This window comes from Hylobates moloch, unplaced genomic scaffold, assembly GCF_009828535.3.
Source record: "Hylobates moloch isolate HMO894 unplaced genomic scaffold, HMol_V3 SCAFFOLD_1, whole genome shotgun sequence".
Lineage (NCBI taxonomy): Eukaryota > Metazoa > Chordata > Mammalia > Primates > Hylobatidae > Hylobates > Hylobates moloch.
In genome coordinates, this window is record NW_026652276.1 from 182,570,976 (window position 1) to 182,595,675 (window position 24,700).

Sequence of the window (24,700 nt, forward strand, 5' to 3'; positions counted from 1 at the left end):
TGACAGTAATGGTACTGTGGGAGTTACATGATGTGCTCATGGTTGAACCTCTTTTATTTCAACTATCTATTCACAAACACCAAAAGGGAATTGCTTATGGAACCCAGGCATTTCTGACAATTCAGGAGGAATTGGTATTTAACCAGACAGCTTCTGGCAATCAAGTGTGAGCATGGCAAAGATTTAGCCAGGGCATTAGTCATGTGGAGAGAATGGAGAATCTCATTTTTAATTCAAGGGGCTGTGATAGAAAACTCATCATCAAATGTGAATATCAACCAACCACTGTTTACAAAGAAGGCAATATCACAACAGCACCCAGGGAAATTTAAATGATACATACAAAAAATTCTCAGAGAAGCACAAAAACCAATAAATTTATCCAACATGCTGAATTGGATGCTGCACTAAGTTGACAGTTGGCAATGGAATCAATGAAAAGCCCTTAAAATGTTTACTTTTTGATTCAAAGCAAAGATTCCAGGTTATTTTGAATTTTGGTATCAGATATATTCCCTAATTTTTAAAACAATGCTAACTAGTTTACAGTCTCTGTCATAATAAGTAATAAGTAACATAATAAGTAACATATGGCTGCAATCTCTGTGGTCTGATACTTTCATTTCTGTAAAGGTAAATAAAGCTTGGTGACCAGATTCAAGATGCAGCCAGGATTAGCCTCTTCCAAGAAGCAGCAGGCTGCCACCAAATTGTTCGGATACTCTCAGGTCATCTAGACATGCTTTTTTTAAATCTGTTGACAATGCAACTTGAGTAAAACCATCTTTGGCTGACTTAATTTTTCTTTAATCAACAGGTAGGAGATCAAATCATTGAAATCAATGGGGAAAGCACAAGGGACATGACACATGCCAGAGCAATAGAACTCATCAAATCTGGAGGAAGACGAGTGAGGCTGCTGCTCAAGAGAGGCACGGGACAGGTCCCAGAATATGGTGCGTTTCACGTTTTAATTCATCCTTTTGCTCTTCCTTCTGCGAACCATAAATGCTTATGCTTATTTATAAAACTGCATCAGTTCTCTATTTCTACCTAAATATATATTTAGCTATCAATAGGTATATATATATATATATATATGTACACACACACACACGCGCGCACACACACACACACACACACGTATGTTTATGCCCAGGAAATAAATGTGTGTGAACTCTTTCTTTTGCTCCCTCCATTAAGGAATGTTTAAAATATGAAATGCAGGACCTTTCAGGGCATCTCTGAGTGTCTGAGGAGATCTAGCACCACTTAAATATTAGAACTCTTACAATTTGACTGATAGTCCGCTGTTCATTTGAGTACACAGTAATTTATCAATTATTTCCTAACATTGTTTATGCATCAGACTATCTCAAAGGATTTGTAACTGGGGCCAGAGACAAGCAACATATCTTCAGGGTGTGAAGTTTAAAATGTAAACATCATTTCACGCAATGGTTGCATTTCCTTGGCATTTAGGAATTTTTCTGAAAATTCACTCCTGTGTTGTGTTTCTGTATGCTTTTGAGGAAGGCTTTAAAGCATGTTTTGATTCATGGATTTGTCTTCAAACATCTTTAAAGTTGTTGTTTCCCAGCAGCCCATTATAGACACTACTGACAGCATAGCTCTAGTGTATCCAAAACAGCTGAGTGGTCATTACATGAAAAGCAACGAAACCTGAGGTGGCCTTTAAAGATAATCTCAGTGAGTGACAGACAGAAACAGACAGGCATACAGACACATCAGACTAGTGCAGATAATACCTGTTCACATTAGGAAAACAAGATCTAACTGCTGAACTGAATAATGAGCTCTAAGTTGATTAAGATAAATTGACTCACTTTCATCTTTCTATCACCTACCCCCCCACCCCAAAAAAAAAAAAAAGATTTCTAGGCTGGGTGCAGTGGCTCACGCCTGTAATCCCAGCACTTTGGGAGGCCGAGGCAGGCAGATCATCTGAGGTCAGGAGTTCGAGACCAGCCTGACCAACATGGAGAAACCCCGTCTCTACTAAAAATACAAAATTAGCCGGGCATGGTGACACATGCCTATAATCCCAGCTACTGGGGAGGCTGAGGCAGAAGAATCACTTGAACCCAGGAGGCGGAGGTTGCAGTGAGCTGAGACCACACCATTGTACTCCAGTCTGGGCAACAAGAGCAAAACTCTGTCTCAAACAAAAAAGAAAAAAAAAGATTTCTAAAGAATCCTTTTTCATTTCAGATTATTCTTTTTGCATACATTGTCTAAATAACTAATATCTCCTTATTTAGCAGGGCAGATCTATATCCTGAGTTCAAATGAAATATCTAAACTCAAAGACCTTAAATGCGTTATGTTTCCAGCATCTTGTGCACCCCTCAAAGCCTACAGAGAGAGCTAGCAAGCCTTCACAGTGAGTCAAAAAGCATTCAGAAGTTTCTGCAGGGCTGGCTCTAGGCCCAAGGAAACATTTCATCCCAGATTCCTACCCTTAATGCTTGGATCTAATAAAATATTTTTAAATATATATATTATCAATAAGCACAGGCATGATCCTGCTAAAATGTACCAGCATTAATCCCTTTGTAAAGAATCTGAACTCTTGGAATAGAATAACCTTTCACACTCTAGAGCATTGACTGATTCAGTAATATCAAAGTGACCTGTGAAATTCTGTCACTTCTAAAACATACCACCTTTAATGGTATGCTTCACTCCATGGTGAGATCTGAATATTATCTATACCCAGACATTTTCATAGAGTTAATATTGTTCTAACAGGTTTGTCTTTAAAAAGTTAATCTAACCAGCATGACTATCCTGAGCTTTTCATTTTTCTGTAGAATCACTATTGGTCCACACTTTCTCAGCATCCCACATCAGCTGCTTGTCTGTAGTGAGCAAGTAGAACATACTACTGATCAGCCTGTGGCATAAGTCAAACTGTAATGAACAAACGTGAAGCCACCTCAAGCTATCATGAAGAATAAAAACATGTTTTTGAACAAGACAAAATTCAAGATCATGTTAACATTTTTTCATTAATTCTTAACATCACCCAAAAATATATGATGACAGTGAAATTCTCAAGTTAACCAGGGTCTTTTAAATATCTGGGCACATCTTTTTTTCTTTTCTTTTTTTTTTTTTTTTTTGAAACAAGGTCTCTGTCGCCCAGACTGGAGTGGAGTGGAGTGGTGTGATCTTGGCTCACTGCAACCTCTGCTAACCGGGATCAAGTGATTCTTCAGCCTCAGCCTCCTGAGTAGCTGGGACTACAGGTGCGAGCCACCAATGCCCAGCTAATTGTTTTGTATTTTTGTAGAGATGGGGTTTCACCATGTTGCCCAGGATGGTCTTGAACTCCTGGGCTCAGAACAATCTGCCCGTCTCAGCCTTCCAAAGTGCTGGGATTACAGGCGTGAGCCACTGCACCCAGCCTGGGCACACTTTTGAGTGGCTGGTCATCAACATTGTTAACTGTAGCAGTATTGCAGAATTTCTTCTAAATATATTCCTCTAAAGTGGAACATTAAATCATACTTGCTAGTAATATTAGCACTTGTCTGCTACTTTTGATATTAAATTGAGATGGATTTTGACCATAAAAAACTTTAGAGATATCACAAAAGAAAGAACTTAATAGCATAGAACAATCTCCTTTAAGGAAGTAAAACAATAGTCAAACTAGATAAATGTTAGTTCTCTGGCAAAATCTAAGCTGAAAGGTGCATGGTTATGCATAAGAAACCAAGATTAAGGATCACAGCATCTTTGAAGATAATGTCATCAAGTGATATTTCTGGAATTTCATAGTGACTGATGTGTGAGGAGATGGGGCCCAGGAGTCCCCAAGACCACCTTCACATTTAGAGATTTTCTAGGAGGCCTCCTGGGGCACAGAATATAACTGTGTTCACAGCTAAGATTCATTACATCAGCCAGGTGCGGTGGCTCACGCCTGTAATCCCAGCACTTTGGGAGGCCTAGGCGGGCAGATCACGAGGTCAGGAGATCGAGACCATCCTGGCTAACATGGTGAAACCCCGTCTCTACTAAAAATACAAAAAATTAGCCGGGTGTGGTGGCAGGCACCTATAGTCCCAGCTACTCAGGAGGAGGAGAATGGCGTGAACCTGGGAGGCGGAGCTTGCAGTGAGCAGAGATCGTGCCACTGCACTCCAGCCTGGGTGACAGAGCGAGACTCCATCTCCAAAAAAAAAAAGATTTATTACATCAATATAGTGAAAATACACATTGGGCTCACAAGGGAAAAGACACAGGCAGGGTCTGGAGAGGAATCCACATGCAGGCTTCCGTATGCTCTCTCTCTCACACGAGGTGTCACCCAGAACACTCTTTCCACCCAGCAACAAAAATGCAGCAAGATATGTGTGACATTGCTGCTCAGGAAAATTCCCTGGAGACTCAGTGCCCAAAGTTTTCACTAGGGCTGGTGATGCAGGGACCCTCTGCCTAGCACATACCACACTTCCAGGCTCCCAGAAGCAAAGCAGGTTCAGCACAAACCACACTGATTGTACAAACAGTTTAGATACAGTGAGACACTCATAATTTAGCAAAAGGTTTACATTAGCTTAGGGGATGATTTACCAGTCACATTTCCAGGCACCAGCCAATGGCCAACCTTGAAAGCTGGCCTTTCTAAGGACAGCAGTGTCAGGCCTGCTCTGTTAACCTTTTCTGCGCCAGAAGCAAGCCAGAGAAGTGGCCACATCTATGAACTATAAAAGTGACCACTACATACAAGTGACAACTACATACAAGGAGTGCCTACTGCTAGGAACACCATAATTCCTCCAGCATTAAATAGACTATATCATGAAACAGAATTTCTTGTCTTCTTTCACCAACTTGATGCTTTCATTTAAAAAAAGAATTCTTTTTGTCTAAGATAAACTAGAGTATATCTTAATAAATTCTTAAGCAGCAGAATTGGGTAACAGCAAAATAATTGCAACAATAACAACAAAAGAAAGTGCTAATGGAAAAGGAAAATTAAATACTTGAGTTTAACCAGTAGATATAGCCAAGAATATAATCCTACTTTTTCCTAATGCATCCTAATCATGGGAAAACTGATTTTTTTTTAAACCACTCCCTGTGGAAGGATTTCAACCAGTCCTCCTTTTGATATCCCTATGATTCAAAATTTAGGACAGCTTTGAAGCAAGACCCTTATCTGGACTTCTGGACATGTCAAGAAAAAGCTGATTTCAGTCAAGAGAAATAAAATCTCTCACTCTGAGTTCTTAAGGTGATCCGTGACCGAGAGATAAGCCTAGGTACAATTGAAAAAATACCAAAGGCGATCTGTCAGAGCATTGACTAAACAAAATCAGCATGACTCCAAGTGAGCTGGGGGAAGGAATAAACATGCTGCAAATATGTCATCTCTAATTACCCAAAGACTAAATGTCAGGTGACACCTCAGCCAATTCAGAGGCAGAAATCAACAAATGCCACCCCGAAAGTAGTGGCTGCACACAGAGGCTGTGGAGCAGCTGCAAGGGGAGTCGGAAAATGATAAGGGCTTTGAAGGAGGAGTTGCTTTCATAGTTAAGTCCTTGAAAGACAAGCTCAGGAGATAGATACTTCAACTCCACTCCAATCCTCAGGATAAGAATTTGTTGATTGTAAACTCAGCGGGAAGCGTGAGTTCCCTCCCTTGATACACATCTCAATGCCATACTGAGAAGAGAATCAGAAGATGATGCATCAAAAGCAGTGCCCTCCTTCACCCTGATTATTGCTATTCAAATGAAATCCACAAAGGTTAAGAGAAAAGGAAGTATGCATCATGGTTGTAAAACTGCACAGGAATAAATTATACAGATTAGCTGCCTGCCTTGAAATGCAGGCATCCTTCATTGGCATTCAAAGAGTACAACACGAACGTACACTTGATTTATCAACTGAGCCACAGAGTCAGGGCCAAGGTAAATAGAGGTGCCGCTGGATGAAAAAATTCCCAATATAAGCAGTTCAGACCAAAGTGGAGCCTTTCCCTTGTTAATGTCTGCTGTTCAAAGTTAATCAGAATAAAGCAAAATATAATAGAAACATGCTTTTTAGTCTGGGTTGGTGCTCTGGCCTGTTTATTCTCCTAAAAAGCCATGGGGCAAGGCTTTATGAATAGAATAGTCCAGTTGTAAGTGGGAGTCTTGGTGGTCTTAGGAGGCCAGGCAGGGTTAAAAAGGATGAAGCAGAAATCTCACAATGAAAATGGCCCAGTGACAACTAATGCCACATACCCACACAAAGGGGAAGAAACAGCCAATCAGTGAATTATACTTCTGCCTATGCTTTCATTTTCAAAGTTAATCATATCTTTAATATAATAGGTTTTGGCTTGACTACAAGCACCTGGTAAATGAAATTGTTTACATTTTGTAAGTATAATAAAACTGCACTAATTGGAGAAACAGATCGATCTGAGCTAGTGACTATAGCTAAAGAAATGAATGGATCAAACAGTTGTTTAGTTACAAGTCTTCCTTTAATCAATAAGTTAAAATGACTTACAATAATTATATTAGAGCAGCAGGTGAAGCAGTACTGGCCTCTATGTAGATGGCAATAAGTAATGGTCATTTGTTTATTCTTCTTTAAGAACATATATTGCCAGCCAGGCGGGGTGGCTCACACCTCTAATCCTAACACTTTGGGAGGCCAAGGCAGGAGGACTGCTTGAGTGCAGGAGTTCAACAGAAGAGGCAACATAAGGAGACCTTGTCTCTACAAAAAAAAAAATTAGCCAAGCGTGGTGGCATACTCCTGTGGTCCCAGCTACTCAGGAGGATCACTTAAGCACAGGAAGTTCAGAATGCAATGAGTCATGGTTGTGCCACTGCACACCAGCCTGGGTGACAGAGTAAGACCCCATCTCAAAAGAAAGAAAAAATATTGCCAAGTAAACATTATAAGTATGCTGTTATAATTTTTTTTGCTATTATCTGCTGAGTACATCCTTTCTTCCCTCTAATGATACAAAAATAAGCTCCAGACAATATATTCCTACCAAGTACTCTATATGGAATAAATCCTGTGATTAATATTATTAGTTGATATAATTAATATTTCCTCAACTAAACCAGATTTACTGAACACCTACTATGTGCAGGATGCTTTGCAGGCACTGAAGGTAAAATATAGTCCTGGTCCTCAGTGAGCTGACACTAATAATGAAGAAATGTGTTTTTAACGGAGTAGTGACTCATAAAAAGGTCTCAAAGGATCTGCTCTCATGAAAAACATTTAAATGGGTTTTATTAATTATTTGTAGAATTTAACAAGTACTTCTAGAGTGTTAAGAATCCTTGAAGAGCACTTGGCTTCTTCAGTTTGTTAAGAATTTCCTTTATAATATTTGTGCTAATAATTAGTACTTTTTCTGAAGAAAGAACTTGCTGAGTGGGTAAATCTCTACTTAGACCTTGTCTGAATTATTCTAAATTATAATTTAATAAGCCAAAACTTCATCTATCAAATTCACTCTTCCCCTCTTGTGGCCATCAGCCACTTCTGGGAGCCTGGACGTGTTACCTCACACCCTGGGTCTGCCTTGGTGTGCTGATGTGCCCCCTCAATAAAAGACAAAGGAGGGTCACCATTGCCCTAACCTCTTCCTCAGAGACCACGTTGATGGAAGCTTTAAGTGGCACTATAGCCTTGGCACTAATTCACCTGCATTTTTAGTAGGGCAAAAGGTGGCTTGCTGCAATAATAAATTCTGAAATTTAATTTCAGCTTCTGACATTCATGGTTGAGCATATCTTCCTTTTCCATGAGAGGTTCCACAAATCACTCAAGAACACCTTCCACCATGTAATAGAAAATGATAAAGCACCTAGGGAAGGGGACAGAATGTCTGGCAGAACCTTGGGTTACATCATACAGAGAACAGGGTTCTTCCTAGCTGAAAGGCTCAGGATGCTTTCTGCAGCATTTAGGCAACCCCAGGAAATCCGCTAACCATAAAACCTGCAGTAAATAAGTTCTTACTTCATGGAGCCAGAGACAGGGGCTTTCTTTTTTTTCTGGCAGAGGGGACAGGGTCTGGCTCTGTAGTCCAGGCTGGAGTACAATGGCGTGATCTCAGCTCACTGCAGACTCCACCTCCCAGGTTCAAGAGATCCTCCTGCCTCAGCCTTCTGAGTAGCTGGGACTGCAGGTATGCACCACCACGCCCAGCTAATTTTTTGTATTTTCAGTAGATACCGGGTTTCACCATGTTGGCTAGGCTGGTCTCAAACTCCTGACCTCAGGTGATCTGCCCTCCTTAGCCTCCCAAAGTGCTGGGATTACAGGCATGAGCCACCAGGCCCTGCCAGGGGCTTTCTTAAAGAACACAACACTGAATTCTTTTTCCCTGATGCTCAGCCAAAACCTCATTTGTTATCGTAAGTGATTTTAGGATGAGGATGAAATCACATTTCTTCCCATTGTTTTATTGAAAATCATGGACTATAATGATATTTCTTCTTTTTACATATTCTTACATGATTTGCAACATGCATTTTTCTTTTTAAGGATATATTGTGCCCTGCCTACAACCTGCAAGTCCTAACTTGTTAGGTATTTAAGACTCTGATAAAAATATATTAGACCAGACTGGGTGCAGTGGCTCATGCCTGTAATCTCAGCACTTTGGGAGGCCGAGGTGGGTGGATCACCTGAGGTCAGGAATTCTAAACCAGGCTAGCCAACATGGTGAAACCCCATCTCTACTAAAAATACAAAAATCAGCCAGGTGTGGTTGCACATGCCTGAAATCAGCCAGGTGTGGTGGCATGTGCCTGTGATCTTAGCTACTCGGGAGGCTGAGGCAGGAGAATTAGCCCGGGAGGCGGAGGTTTCAGTGAGCCAAGATCGCACCATTGCACTCCAGCCTGGGTGACAGAGCGAGACTCCATCTAAAAAAAAAAAAAAAAAATATATATATATATATATATATATATATATATCGTGACCAAGAAATCTACCAAGAAGAACCTGTTTAGCTCTTAAGGTCCAGCCTTCCTCAGTTCCCAAACACTTAAGTCATGGAGAAGATGAGTGAATAAAGAGGTATCTTTCCCAAACTTCATCAAGAAGAGCACCCATGTACATCTTGGAAAACCTAAAGTTTCCAGCCCCTCCAGTAACCCATCATGGAGAGTCGTATTTTAGGATCTAATAGGAACATTCCCTTCCTTGGCCCAACACAAAGCTGAGCTCTCCCACAAGAGGACTGCTTTCCCTAAGAGTCCAGGAGAAAAGGCAGCTGTCTTAGTGGAAACATTGCTGAATACTGCAAGAACTTTGGGGCAGACCTTAAAGAAGTCACCAATTCAAGAAAATGTGTCTTACACAACGGGGGATTGTGGGGTGAGGAGTTGAGATTGAGGATCAAGGGACAAGATCAAATATGGAAACTGAGAAAATCCTAAGATGCAGGAGAAAAATTAACCCTTCTTTAAGAGGAATCAGAAGCCTCTCTCTCTCTCTCTCTCTCCTCTCTCTCTTTTCCTCTCTCTTTCTTTTCTTCTCTCTCTCTTTCAATCTCTCTCTTTCAATCTCTCTCTTTCAATCTCTCTCACACACACACATACACATACACACACACACACACACACACACACACATACACACAGTCTTAGAGAAATGATTCAGCCTTTTAAATACACAGATGCTTGCATTCCCTCTCACTCTCCACATACCCTCTGGAGATTCTGACTGAGTCAGTTCAGTCCAGGACTCTATATTTTTTAAATATTAATACCATTCCAGGGATTTCGGGGAATATCATATCCTGGGGACTGCCGGATGTATCTGCTCTAGCTCTATTGTGAAGGCCAGGCCTGCTAAAGTTTCTACTGGTTGCCCTCTTTCTGTCCATGGCCTCCCACTATTTGAGTGTGCCCCACCCCTTCAGCCTTTGCCCATCAAGTCTGAAATGCTGTTCATTCTGTGACTTGTCAGCCCTTGCAACTTAGAGAAAGGAAACTAGATTTTCCTTCCATTGTCCTCCCATTTTCCATGTCATGCCTTTTTGACAATCTGAGCTCTCCTCATTACGGAGAGTCTGGCCCTGTGGTTCACAACATGAGAATGTTGATTCTAGAAAAGGCTTCGAACCTCTCAGCTGGACCCATTAAGAAGTTGGTGCTACATGCCAAAGCTGTTTTCTGCAGTCTAATTTTCTCTTGTCTTGAAATAGAGACATTACAGAAAAGATGTTGATCTTAAAGAGTTTAACAACAAAGCCTGGCTGCTCAAAGTACAGTCCAGTATCTTAAGACAAATTCCAGAGTAAGTCCAACCAACTGCCATAACCAGCAAGGGTCCAGTCTCCAAAGCATCACTTCAGCCAGGCCCATGCCTACTGCCCTGTCCTGGTTTCCCCTAGTCGAATAACCTGAGCTTTAATTTTTTAACTAAAGTACTCTAAACCCCTCATTTCCAGTGGAAGAAACAGTGAGTCTGTAAGGCCAGCTTTTTTTAAGACTTGATTTTTTAGAGCGTTTTAGGTTCACAGCAAATTTGAGAGAAAGGCACAGAGATTTCCATATACTCCCTGCCCCCATTCATGCACAGCCACCCCCATGATCAGCACCCCCACCACAGTGTGCATTTGTTACAGGTGAGGAACCTACATTGACACACTTTTATCACTCAGAGTCCACAGTTGACACTAGGGTTCAGTCTTAGTGTTGTACATCAGGGGTCCCCAACCCCTGGGCTGCAGATCGTGACTGGTCCATGGTCTGTTAGGAACCGGGCCACACAGCAGGAGGTGAGTAGTGGGCAAGGGAGCATTACTGCCTGAGCTCCACCTCCTGTCAGATCAGTGGCAGCATTTAGATTCTCATAGGGGAGCAAACCCTACTGCGAATGGCACATGTGAGGGATCTAGGTTGCCTGCTCCTTATGAGAATCTAATGCCTGATGATCTGAGGTGGAACAGTTTCATCCTGAAACCATCCCCCTACCCCCACCTGGTCTGTGGAAAAATTGTCTTCCACAAAACTAGTCCCTGGTGCCAAAAATGTTGGAGACCACTGTTGTACATTCAATGGGTGTAGACAAATGTCTAATTACATGTGTCCACCATTGTAGTATCATACGGAGTAGTGTCACTGCCCTAAAAATCCTCTGTGCTCCAACTATTCATCCATTCCCTCCACACTCACCCCGGCAACCAACAACCTTCTTATTATCTCTGTATTTTTTACCGTAAGTCCAGATTTTTGTTATTCACAAACTGCCTACAACCTTGCTTGAAGTTAGCATTGCCCCAATGTCCTGTTCTGATAAGAACTCCCAATATTTAACTATAGACCTTCAGTCAGGATCAGAAATAAAGTCATATAATGCCTTACTCCAGGCTTTAATTGTATGCTCTAACTACAACAAAATCTCTAAACTTAAGAATCACACATTCATCAATGTGCTGTTTGGATTCAAGATTTTTTTAATAGAACAACAAATGCACACTTAGCCCAGACTAAATAGCTGTTAACTATAAAGCGGCTCAGACATTTGCTTTCAAAATAACCTGCTTTTACAGTTCTGTAGCAAGGTCTCTGGTCGGTTCAGCAAGCATTCTTCAAGAGTGACCCTGGCCTTATTGGGATCCTGGGTTTTGGGATTGGACAAATACACTCATAATGTATGCATTAATATGCCTAACACAGTATGCAACTCTCTGTTTCTCACATTTCACTGCAGTTTCTACTCCAACCTTCACAGCAATTTATTTCCACCATGCTCTGGGCCCTTTTATTTGACCTTCTGGGCATGAGGTCTCCTAGCACATGTATCTTCCAAGCCCATTAAAGGCCATGTTTAAAACCAAATGAGATCCTTCTCTGTGTGACACTGAAACAGCTTGATCATTTTCACACAAAATTACTTGCATCTTGGCAGGGCTAAGTGGTAAACTCAATTAATAAATCCTGAAATTTAATTTCTACTTCTGACATTTATTGTTAAGCATGTGCTTCCTTACCCTCCAGAGGTTCTACTTTCCATTTAACCTCAAGGTGTTAGGGCTCCGCCTGTACTCTCCCTTTCCTCAAACACACCGTGCTATGAAAAACACCCCGTGTGGCAAAACCCAAAATTGATATGGAGTGCAAATCCATTCTGCACATCAAAGCCATATATACATAGCACCACGTGTGGAGCAACTTGGGCATGTAGACAGGGAGAATCAGTGTTTGCTGGCAAAGAGGAAATCAGGCCTCAACACATCCAAGCTGCATGGATTAAGTTCTTCTGATCACATTAACCTCACAATGAGCACAGCCCCCTTGTCTCACCCTGAGCAGAGCTGAGAGAACACAGGCTGAGCAGGGAGCAGTTGTTGCCTCTTCTAGGGGCCTGTCTCTTGGAAATTACTAATCTAGATATTCTAGAATTTCTAGTACTCATCTTTGTGTAGGTAAAGAACTGTAGTCCATGATCTGAGCTAGATTCAGACCAAGACCACCACGAAAAGGTTGGTTTCAAAGCACAACCCACAGCAGGTGAGTACAGTGGAACAGAACAGGCAAGACACTGCTGCATTTTTTTTTTCAGCTTTATTTTCTTCCAGAAAGCAATTAAATCCAGCAAGTCAACTATGAATTTTTTTTTTTTTTTAAGACAGAGTCTCACTCTGATGCCCAGGCTGGAGTGCAGTGGTGCTATGTCAGCTCACTGCAACCTCTGCCTCCCGGGTTCAAGTGACTCTCTTGCCTCAACCTCCTAAGTAGATGGGACTACAGGCACGCACCAACCTGCCCAGCTGATTTTTATATTTTTAGCAGAGATGGGGTTTCCCCATGTTGGCCAGGCTGGTCTTGAACTCCTGACCTCAAGTGTTCCACCCATCTCGGCCTCCCAAAGTGCTAGGATTACAGGCATGAGCCACCATGCCTGACCACGAACTTTGAATTTAACAAGCAAAGTTTTAGTGGTAAGGGGAACTATATGAATTTATGAGATTGTTAGAGAAAATATAAATATAAACAGGGGGACACTATGTATTTATTTTTATAGTCCTTTTAAAATTTAGAAATGATTACTGTGACTGATTCTCAAATGACAGTTGATATCCCTAAAACATCTCATTATTGTGAGAAAAGCCTACAAGAATTTACATATTACCATTTCAAATTTTATTAACATTTGTGCCTCCATTAAAGCACCTCAGGATGCCCTCAATATTTTGAGAAAAGTCTACTTTTGAAATACACATATAGCTCAGTCTTTCACTAATTTCACTTGCTGCATGCTTGATAGGGTTAGCTTTACTTAAAGTCTTTATTCTTACTGCCTAGATAATTTTTATTCGACTGCTCTAAACATACTAAGCAATCTTGATTCTAACAGTAATAATATATCTTTGTTACTGGTTCTGTTAATTCTAATGATTGGTCCTAGGCTGTTCCTCCCCTTCCTTTAGGAATGGTACCTTCCAGTCTCTCCATGTGCATGAAAAGTGACAAGCATGGGTCCCCATATTTCTACTTATTGGGCCACCCTAAAGACACGGTTTGTAAAATCTGCATGAATATTATCTTTCTCTAATGAGCCTTGGTTTTGCGTATGTTTTTAACTGATGTATAATGCTTTCTCTTTCTTAGTAGCTTGTCTAATTATTTCTAGAGTTCTGGAATATATGTATAACTTAGACCTTATAAGTGATAAGGATAGGATTTGCAGAGTCATGAAAATTTGAGATGCACCGCATTCTAGCAGGGGCCAGCCTAGAATGACCCCAGCAGGAAGGAAGCAGGTAGAGAACAGCAGAGCAGCACTGGCCGCGTTCCACCCCACACATTTCAGAGCATCCTCCCTGGGATTCAGTGCAAGTCACTAAATTTGTTTCCTCTCAGTCATAGTATAGACAGCTGTAACCTAAGCTATCCTTTCCGTGTCCAATAGAAAGAGAGCCACAGTTGCCAGACCTTCTAGCCCTAGAAACTCCAAACTTCACCTGGCATCATGGGTATTTCCCAGCCTGCTCTGTGGCAGTTATCCAATCAGGACAAGATCCTGTCACCTTCCTTCCTCCATACTCAGTGATGCACCAAGTTAAAGAAAAAAAAAACTTTTAAGGGCCCAATTGTGACTATTTTTTAAAGTAGTCATAACTTTACATCGAGTTAGTATTCGCTACTGTTTCAAAAGGAATATTCTCAAGTGTTGGCTATATTTTAGCCTTGGTAAAAAATCTCGAGGAAAGAAAATGTAACCCATAATTTTTTTAAAAATCAGAACGTAGATGATAGCCTTGCAACTATGGGTCAAGCAACTTTTTACCCCTCAAATACATCCCTAGAGCAGCCCACATTTCACTGTCACATTCTGCGGTGGCATGTGGCTACTGCCACAATTTAATTGGACTGGGATTTTATATGTCGCTTTGGCTTTATAGCAGAAACTGTACTCATGCGCAGTCTCCATAGTTAGCCATATAAGTATAAATCAAACTGACACACTTCTCAATTCTGGTTTGATTCTATCCCATTCATACTGTCACAGCCATGGCTAAGCATCTCTCCACCAAATTCTTTTAAACTGGCTCTCTGAATTTTTTCTGAAACATATTTTCCAATTATTAATGACGCTGCTAACTACCATCCAGGACTGGCTAGAATTTAACATAAAAGACAACATTATTCATTAGGTAAATTATTTAATCGGCTTACTACTAAACATTTTCTTATCAAAAAGTTTTATGCTGATATAAATTTATGTAGATACACACACACACACACACACACACACACCCCCACACAACCATCACAGTCATTCCTTGAAGCTATCTACAAAAACAAGTTTTAAATGTATCATTTCTCCAAAATATGTCTCTCAAAAGGTAACTTGCTGATCAGGGGAAAACTATGTAGCTAAGTTAGGGCATAAAGGAGAAAGTTGCAATGTGCTAGAAAAAGGATAAAGCCATGGAATACTTATTGGGGAAATCTAGTCCAATGACTATAGGTTAAGGAGGGATAGATTTCTGTTTCTGACAAAAGAAAGGTCTATGCTTGCCATATAATTTACTTTAACTAGTCTGTAATCCATGGGGATGAGGAGGCCTGAGTCAATTCACTAGAGTCATTAACTTTAAAAAAAAAAGAGAGAGAGAGGGCTCTTTGTGGTTTCAGTTCAGTTCCATAAGCATCTATCAAGCACCACCTGTGACCCCAAGCCTGTTGCTCATTGCTAGGGATATAAAAATTAATAAGAAAGGCTCTGCCATGTCCATTCATAAGCTAGGATGGAAGACAGGGAGATAATTATGTAATGGGGCAAGATAAATAGTATCAGCAAAGGGTGATAAGAACCCAAAGCGGGCAGTAAACTAAATCTGCTTAGCAGAATTGTAGAAAATTCTACCCAAGTGGTAAAATTTTAGCTGGGCATTGCTTTCACCAGAGTGGGAAAAAGATAAGGCTGTTTATTTCCAAGCAGATGAAATGGTTCAAGCAAAGTCAGGGAGATGCATTCAGAATAGCTATAACATAGTTTAAATGGGAAAGGGGGATAGCCAAAATGAAAGAGGAGCCCTTTAAAAAATTCTGGCTGGGCACGGCGGCTCACAGCTCTAATCCCAACATTTCAGGAGGCCAAGGCAGGAGGATTGCTTGAGGCCAAAAGACTGAGACTAGCCTGGGCAACATAGCAAGACGCTATCTATACAAAAAAATAAACAATTAGCCAGGTGTGCTAGCACGTGACTGTAGTCCCATCTACTTGGGAAACTGAGGCAAGAGGATTTCTTGAGCCCAGGAGTTTGAGGCTGCAATGAGCTATGATTGCACTTGCACTCCAGCCTGGGTGACAGAGTGAGACCCTGTCTCAAAGGAAAGGAAAGAAAAGAAAAGAAAAGGGAGAAGAAAAGAAAGAAAAGAAAAGAAGACCTTCTATCCCAAGCAAAGCAATCTGAGGTTTATATAATCAGATGTCACCGCAAGAAATTTTTAATGGGAGGGTAAAAACATCTGTATTTGGAAATATACCTCAGTAGTATTTAAGATGGGCTTTATAGAAAAATGCAGGCGGTTAAAATGTTATTGCAGAAGTTGAAGCAAATGACGTGAGGGCTGGAATTAAGAAACTGGTGGTGGAAATAGCACATTGGGGTTGGATATTGGGGATATTTCAGTCATTTCATTGATGAAAATAAAGAAGGTTGGTGAATAATGAATGTGAAGGACAGGATCAGGGAGGAGGACTGTGGCCCGGGGCTGGGTGGAAGATGATGTCAAGAAGCTAACAGGAAACACGAGTGAAGGGCCAAGCTTAGGCAGAAGGATGATGAGAGGAGTTTTGGATTTATTGAGCTTCAGAGGCCTGAGAGACACTTAAGTGAGGAAGCCCAGAAATAGGGCACTTGGATGAGGCACTCAGGAGCTGGAGCCAGAGCATTTGGGGAGTCCTGGAGAGGACTTGGAGCCATAAGTGGGGCTGAGCTCTCCCAGAGAGCACCCACTGTGTACAGAGAGAGGAGTGCCAGATGACAAAGCCACACCGGACAGGGAAGTAAGAGAAGTTGGTGAAGAAAATTAGGAGCAGGCAATCTGGGAGACAGGAAGAGAACCAGAGAGAAAAGCAATTTGGAAGCCAGAGAGGGGCTTCAAAAATAATTACCCATTTTCTAGATGAAAAAGTGGTTGCACCACCGAGAGATAGGCTGGGAAGCAAGTTAGAAAAGGAGGGAGAGTGGAGAGGATTGGCGCAATGCCAGGCACATAGCACTCAAGACATGATGGCTTTGTGTGGATTGTGGGTGGGAAGTGGCCTTCGTCTGCTACTCCATGGACCTCTCCATAGGCCCTCCCCACATGCCTCCCCATGTTCTGAGCCACCCCGGGAACCCACCCAGTGTGGACATCCACCTCGGATAACTAGAGCTCCTACTTAGCTCCAGCCATGGGGGCCCAGGCCCTGTTGTTTCTGCTTTCTTTTTTCAGAGGGCAGAGGTGGTCAGAGTGCAAAGATGAGTAAGATACCATCTCTACACTAAAGTAACTCTCTATATGGGGAATGGTTAAGGAAAATAGGGTGCTTGTAGTTTACCAAAAAAGAAAAATAAAACAAAAATCGCACTCTTGTTGAAATCATTTCTTGGGTTCCTTTCCCGGCTGATGTATAAGGTATTCTGGAAACAGGCATGCTCTGCCCAATTTCTCTTTTCCTGTGACATACTGCATTTTAAAATCTGAATTTTATCAAGACTCCAATGACAAAGTCACCTCAAAGATCTCCAGTTTCACTATGATAACAAAATCTAATGACAGATTCAACCTGTCAGCCCCTTAGGACTCCCTGTAACAACTAACACTGTTGGTCAGTGTATTCGCTGGATTTTCTCTTACCTGTTCAATTGCTCCTCTGGGGTCTTCAACTCTCTTTCCACCCATAACAGCCCTCCCCACCCTTTCCTTCAGGATCTCTCTTGCTCTCATGGTTCCACCTGTCCCATGTGCAGAGGATGGTTGTGTCTGTTTGCCACCCCTGCCTTCATTTCACAGCTTCATCCCAAGACTTCAAACTGCCTGCTAGACAATTCTACCCAGATACCCTGCATTTATGCATTCAAAATTGTATTCATGACCTTCCCTCCCAGAGTATTCCTCCTCTTGAATCACCTATTAATTAAGGGACCATCAACCCTCCTGGTTGGCTCAAAACTACCTTGGCTGGCTTCCACACTTGTGTGTGTGTGTGTGTGTGTGTGTGTGTGTGTGTGTGTACAACCAGTCCCCAGGTGTGAGCATACTTCTTTCATTTCCCACATCAGCCTCTCCTCCATTCCCATTGTCATTCTGTCCCAGTTCCGGCCCACTCCCCCGGATTAGACAGCCTTTACCTGTTTGCCCTACTGCTATACTGCTATGGTATATCTTCCCTGCTCATTGATGCCACAATTGTCCTAAAGGATTGCCCCACTCAAAAATCTTTTCCATCCAAAAAAAAAAAAAAAGAAAGAAAACTTTTTTGCTCTTTCACCCAGGCTGGAGTGCAGTGGCACAATCTCGGCTCAGGGGAACCTCTGCCTTCTGGGTTCAAGCAATTCTCACCTCAGCCTCCCAGGTAGCTAGAATTACAGGCATGTGCCACCGCCCCCAGCTACTTTTTGTATTTTTAATAGAGGCAGGGTTTCACCATGTTGGCCAGGCTGGTCTTGAACTCCTGGCCTCAAGTGATCTGCCTGCCTTGGCCCCCCATCGTGCTGGGATTACAGGTGTGAGCCACTGCGCCCAACAAGAAACCTTTAAGTGCATCCCCAAGCCATCTGTGATTTGGCCCCATCCTGCTATTCACTCTGATCTCCTATCTCACACAATACTCCATTACATAGGTATGTTCCAGTTACACGGGAACACTTGTCATTGCCCTGCACCCCCACCTTCAGGGTTGGGCACATGCTGTTTTCGTGGCTTAGTAAACCTTTTCCCCAAATCTTGTCCTCCTTCAAGACCCAGGTCCAAGGCTTGCCTCCTCCATGAATCCTTTCCCAAGTCTGGCAATCAGAAGGAATCTCTCAGTCCTCTGAAGTCTCATAGCCCTCTTGCTTCTCTCCTGTTCTCTCTCACTCTCTGCTTTGCAGCATAGTTATCAGTGTCCACATACTTCCTCCCCTTTGTGGTATTCAATCTCCTTGAAGCCAGGAACCTAGGTTCTTTGTACAGTGCTCAGCAGATTGAGGACGACAAGAAAGACTGAATAAATAAGTGAACAGATGAATAAACATCTTGCAGTATCACGAGGTCATCATTCTGACAGCAAATTTAAATGCAGGTTTTTATTTAAATGGTTGTAGAAGCCACAAGATTAATGGCCCAAATTTTCACCAACACTCTCAACCTAATCTAAATGGTGGGGCGGGGGGGTCCCTTTGTTTTGTTTTTTAAATAATTTCCTGCCTATCCACTTATTCTCATGTAATGTATCTCTTCGTGTTAATTGTTGAGTGGAGGAAAATTGGCTAATTGAATGTTCCAGGTAGTTGTTTCTGGCTCATCTAAGTTTTATTGTTACTACAAAGTGTTTTTTTCTCAAATTCTAATTGTGACCTAGGTTGGCAGCACAAACTGTAGTCTAATATGCCAGAGTTGCTGCTAGGCTGCAGAAATGCCACGTTTAGCACGGTCTCCTGGAGACATAATGTAGCCAGGACCTGTGGAACGAGAGCTAATGTTAGGTCTGTCTGAATGGGATTCTGTGCCTGCCTTTCTGCCGCCACGAAAATTCTCTAAGCTCCCTTCTAGTCTCCTGGGTCTATACCAAGTTTAACCAAATTTGCCTCTTATATGTCAGCCATTGTTTGATGCCGTAGGGACTCCAGAAAAAATATATATATGTGGCATTGTTCCTCCCTCGAGGAGCTCTCCATCTCACTATAGAGCTGAAAATACTTACCTAGAATAAGAGAGTACAAACCAGAATAAGAGAGTTTGAGGCAAGTGGCAGAAATAATGACCAGAATAGTCAGACAGGGCTCCTTGGAGGAAGGTAGTCTTGAGATACCCTTAAGGAGCCAGTGGGTTTTGGATGGGCAGAGAGGAGAGCAAAGGGCTCTACAACTGGAAATGAATGTAGGATATTGTCAGAGATGATTTTGAAGCTAACACGCAAACGATATGTCTAGAGCATAGGGTTCCTACCAAAAGGCAAAGTCACAAAAGCATTGAATGATTGGAAGAAGCAGATATCTAGAAACTAATGACAATGAGAAGGCACAGAAAGTTCTCAAGCATCACATTGACACTGCCAAAGAAGTGCTTTATGGGTGGTGGCAAACATTTCTGGAAAGGGTTTTTAGTCCTGGGTACCCATTATCATCACCTGTGGATCTGGATTTGAAAAATACCCACAGAGGCTCCTTCCCAGACCAATTCAACCAGAATGGGGTGGGAAAGACTGGCAGGCAGAGGTGGGCTTCTGCTGTTGTTAACATGCCCCAGGTCAACATGATGAGCAGCCAGAGCTAAGAACCAGTGGACTAGAGGTAGATCAGATAAGCTATTAAGACAACCTAGGAGACGCAGGGATAGGGTAATGAGAAACTAAAAACAGAAGTAAGATGCCGGTGAGTTGTCAATACCAAGAGCCTTGAAAGCAAAATAAAACCTGCTGAATGATGGTATAAAGGGACTAAGAATTAAGAAGGACTCAAAAAGTATCCCCACATTAGAAACTAAGTATCTGAGAAAACGGCAGAGCCATCATCAGGGAAAAAGACACAGGAAAATTCTAAAGTGATGCTGTTAACTAGCTGTGCAACCTTTCAATAATTACTAATTTCTCTGGACCTCGGTCTACTCATCCATGAAATAATAGATGCCTTAGTTCCTTTTTAATGCTTAAATGGAGAGTACTATGAATGAATTAATCTGAGGGTATAAAAAAACACATGGCCAGGAGCGGTAGCTCACGCCTGTAATCCCAGTACTTCAGGATTACAATTAGCTGGGCGCGGTGACACGCGCCTGTAGTCCCAGCTACCCAGGAGGCTGAGGCAAGAGAATCACTTGAACCCGGGAGGCAGAGCTTGCAGTGAGCCGAGATCACGCCATTGCACGCCAGCCTGGGCGACAGAGCGAAACTCCGTCACAAAAAAAAAAAAAAAAAAAAAAAAGGAGTTTTAAGATGTATGTGAACATACAAACAGTGATTCACAATAAGCAACTGCATCATAGTTGTGGCTTCAGCAGTTAAAACCAAAAGAGCAGATGGAGTCCCCAGGGAAGGGCATGGAAAATTGGGGGGAGGCTGGCAAAGGAGAGCAAGAACACAGACATTCCCTCATTGCCGGCTCCAGGCTCTGTGTCACCTTCCTGCTACTTTGTGACACGTGAGCAGTGACACAGAGGCTACTTTCCCTCATAGCCCCAACTTTAATGTATAGACACAATCACTGTACTATGACCACTTGGAGCTGCTTTCATACACTGGGTTTTTCTGATGAAAGACTGTTTGATGTTAGCATAGTACCTTCAAAAAAAAGGACTTGGGTCTTTTTGCTATTCCTTATGAACATTCACTACCACAGAAAAAGCAACTAGCAGGAATACTTAATGTCTCCTTTTATATTCAAGATGTTTCTCATATATATATATATATATATATATATATATATATATATATATATACACACACACACATATATATAAAATGCCAGAGGGGAGAAAAATTATCTCTTCTAAGTAAAATACATCTGTTCAGTTGGCCTTTTCCATTATAGCCATCAATAGCTTATTACCCCTAGGCAGACAGCAGTCAATATCTTTAGCTTGTTTTCAAAGTAAGATATCAGGCAATGCCCAGGCAAAAAAAAATCTCACTGCTTACTCACCATGTAAGTGAAATGTTGCTTGCCTTTCAGTGGTCAAATACAGTGAAACCATGTCTCAATCTCTCTACTCCAAAGCTCCAAGGCCTGTAAAAGCTCTAGCTAGAAACCCCAAGTTGTGCTATGGTTGTGAAAAACATAAATACACAAATGGCCAACAAGCGTAATAAAAGATGTTTGATATCAACAATTATCAGGGAAATACAAATCAAAATCACAATTAGATATCACCTCACACCAGTGGATGGCAACTATTTAAAAAAACACACATGCCTGTAATCCCAGCACTTTGGGAGGCTGAGGCGGGTGGATTACCTGAGGTCAGGAATTCAAGACCAGCCTGGCCAACATGGTGAAACCCCCTCTCTGCTAAAATTACAAAAAATTAGCCAGGCATGGTAGAGGGCACCTGTAATCCCAGCTACCCGGGAGGCTGAGGCAGGAGAATCACTTAAACCCGGAAGGCAGAGGTTGTAGCAAGTGGAGGTCGCACTATTGCACTCCAGCCTGGGCAACAAGAGCAAAACTCCATCTCAAAAATAAAAATAAAAATACACAGAAAATAATAAGTGTTGGCAAGGATGTGAGGAAATTAGAACTCTTGTGTTCTGTTTGTGGGATTGCAAATGTGGCCATTATTGAAACGGTATGGAGGTTCTTAAAAAAATTAAATATAGAATTACCATATAATCCAACAATCCCACTTTTGGAGATTTTATATATAGAGACACACTCATAAAAAATATTTATATATATAAAATATATAGGATCTCAAGGAGATATTTGCACATTCTTATTCATTGCATCATTATTCACAGTATTTATAATAACCAAAAGGTGGAGCAACCTCAATGTCCATCAACACATGAATGGATAAAGAAAACGTGGGAGAGATGTGTGTGTGTCAGTATGTGTGTACACCTACATATAATGGAATTTCTTTTTTCTTCAACTTTTAAGTTCAGGGTCCGTGTGCAGGATGGGCAGGTTTGTTACACAGGTAAACATGTGCCATGGTGGTTTGCTGCACAGATCATCCCATCACCTAGGTATTAAGCCCAGCATCCCTTAGCTGTTCTTCCTGATGTTCTCCTTCCCCCAAGCCCTGACAGGCCCCAGTGTGTGTTGTTCCCCCTCAATTTGTCCATGTGTTGTTATCATGCAGCTCTCATTTATAGTGAGAAGATGCAGTGTTTGGTTTTCTGTACCTGTGTTAGTTTGCTGAGGATAATGGCTTCCAGCTCCAACCATGTTTCTGCAAAGGACATGATCTTGTTCCTTTTTATGGCTGCATAGTATTCCATGGTATATATGTATCACATTTTCTTTATCCAGTCTATCATTGGTGGGCATTTAGGCTGATTCCATGTCTTTGGTATTGTAAATAGTGCTGCAGTAAACATATGCATCCATATATCTTTATAATAGAATGATTTATATTCCTTTGGGTATATACCCAGTAATGGGATTGGTGGGTCAAATGGTATTACAATGGAATATTATTTAGCCTTAAAAAAGAAGGAAATCCTGTCATCTGCTACAACATGAATGAACCTTGAGGACATTATGGGAAGTGAAATAAGCCAGTCACAAAAAGATGAATACTGCATGATTCCACTTATATGAGGCATCTAAAGTAGTCAGGCTCTTAGAAACGGGAAGTAGAACGTGGTTGCCAGGAGCTGGAGAGAGGGGAAAGGGTGAGTTCAATGGATACAGAGTTTCAGTTTTGCAAGATGAAGTTTTAGGGATCTGTTACACATAACACTACTGTACTGCACACTTACAAATGGTTAAGATAGTAAGTTTTATGTTTTTTACCACAATAATAAAAAAAAGACACTGCCACACAGGAGCTCCAGCAGCCCTAAGCCTTCAGAGGAGGTTACTGCACAGAGGATTGCCCCCCTTCCTGAGCTTCATTTGGTACATTATGCAGCCTTCAGGACAATTAGATAAGAGGTGCTGAGTTTCTTAAAGGAGTAATCAGTAGGAGCCAGGCAGCTCATTATCATAAGGTTGGCATTATCATCAGTTCACTCTCTAGTTAGCAGGTTTTCGTTCAGCTTCTGTTTTTGCTGCTATTATTTTGGGTCCTGCCCCTGATTGATTTTGGAAGGAAGACTCCACCAGGGGCAGTAAGGAAGTAGAACTGCATGTATAGAAAAGGAGGTTCCAGGGTCTGGGAGGTGTCAGTGGTTTATTTATATTCCTTTGTACCACACCTCTTTTCACAATGACTTCTTATAGACAGTAGACCAGGTTCAGTGGGGAGGAAGAATATCAATTGTCTTGACAGCCACTCTAGGTAGGAGCTTGCAAAATAGACAAATGCTAATAGAACGCAATCCTGATTCTGAGTCAGAAGCACACTGACAAGGGAAAAGCATTTCCATTCGTCTTCGCTGGGAGCTACAAGTGGCAGGCTAAGGCACTCCCTGTGGGGATAGGTAATGTAAGTGTAAACATTGCCAGGTTATTTAGTATTGCAAAATGTGACATGAAGAGCATGGCTTTCTTTTTTGCCTTTCTGTGACCTTGTCTCTTAGGAAATTTTTACTAGGTTATTATCTTATCTGTTTTACAGTCCCAAAGCCACTAGATCTATTATTAGCAAGCATGATTGTGCCCAGAGCCTCATGTTTAACACTGGATGGAAAATGCAAATCAAAATCACAATGAGATATCACCTCACACCAGTGGATGGCAACTATTTAAAAAAAACACACACCTGTAATCCCAGCACTTTGGGAGGCCAAGGCAGGCCTACATTGTGTGAATGAATGAATGACCGAAAAGGAATAAGGTTAAGGTCAAGCGTGGTGGCTCACACCTGTAATCCCAGCACTTTGGGAGGCTGAGGTAGGAAGATCTTTTGAGACCAGGAATTCGAGACCAGCCTGGCCAACATAGTGGGACCCTGTCTCTACAAAAAATACAAAGATTAACCAGGCTTGGTGGTGCATGCCTGTAATCCCAGCTACTCAGGGGGTTGAGCATCGCTTGAGCCCAGGAGGTCAAGGCTGCAGTGAGCCGTGATTGCACCATTGCACTCCAGCCTGGGTGACAGAGAGTGAGACCCTGTCTCAAAACAGGAAAAAAAAAATTAAGTGAAATAGCAAGGTCAGGTCCTTCCCTCCAGAAGGTTATGGTCTTTCAGGGAAAAAAAAAAAAAAAAAAAAACAAGCATGCCTACGAATGAAGGGGCTTAAATAATTGTGACTTAAGAATATAATACATACACACAACCATGTGAAGGAAAATGCCTGTAGAGTGAGATGGAGGCTTTTTAAAGACAGAATTCCTACCTCTCCAGTCTCCAGCATCCCAGAATAAAAATTATATCCCTTT

General features: G+C 41.8%; 1 protein-coding gene across 6 annotated transcripts in view; it reads left to right on the forward strand.

Moving 5' to 3' along the window:
- The window catches only part of MAGI2 (membrane associated guanylate kinase, WW and PDZ domain containing 2), a 1,482,569-nt gene that overhangs the window by 1,420,257 nt on the left and 37,612 nt on the right, over window positions 1-24,700 (forward strand). For 3 of the 6 annotated variants that reach the window (XM_032761229.2, XM_032761230.2, XM_032761233.2), the window contains one exon: window positions 818-956. In XM_032761229.2, coding sequence (XP_032617120.1) covers window positions 818-956 — 139 coding nt within the window. Of the gene's footprint in view, window positions 1-817; window positions 957-13,422; window positions 13,534-24,700 lie in introns of all 6 variants that reach the window. The other 3 variants (XM_032761231.2, XM_058425323.1, XM_032761232.2) reach the window with 2 other exon arrangements.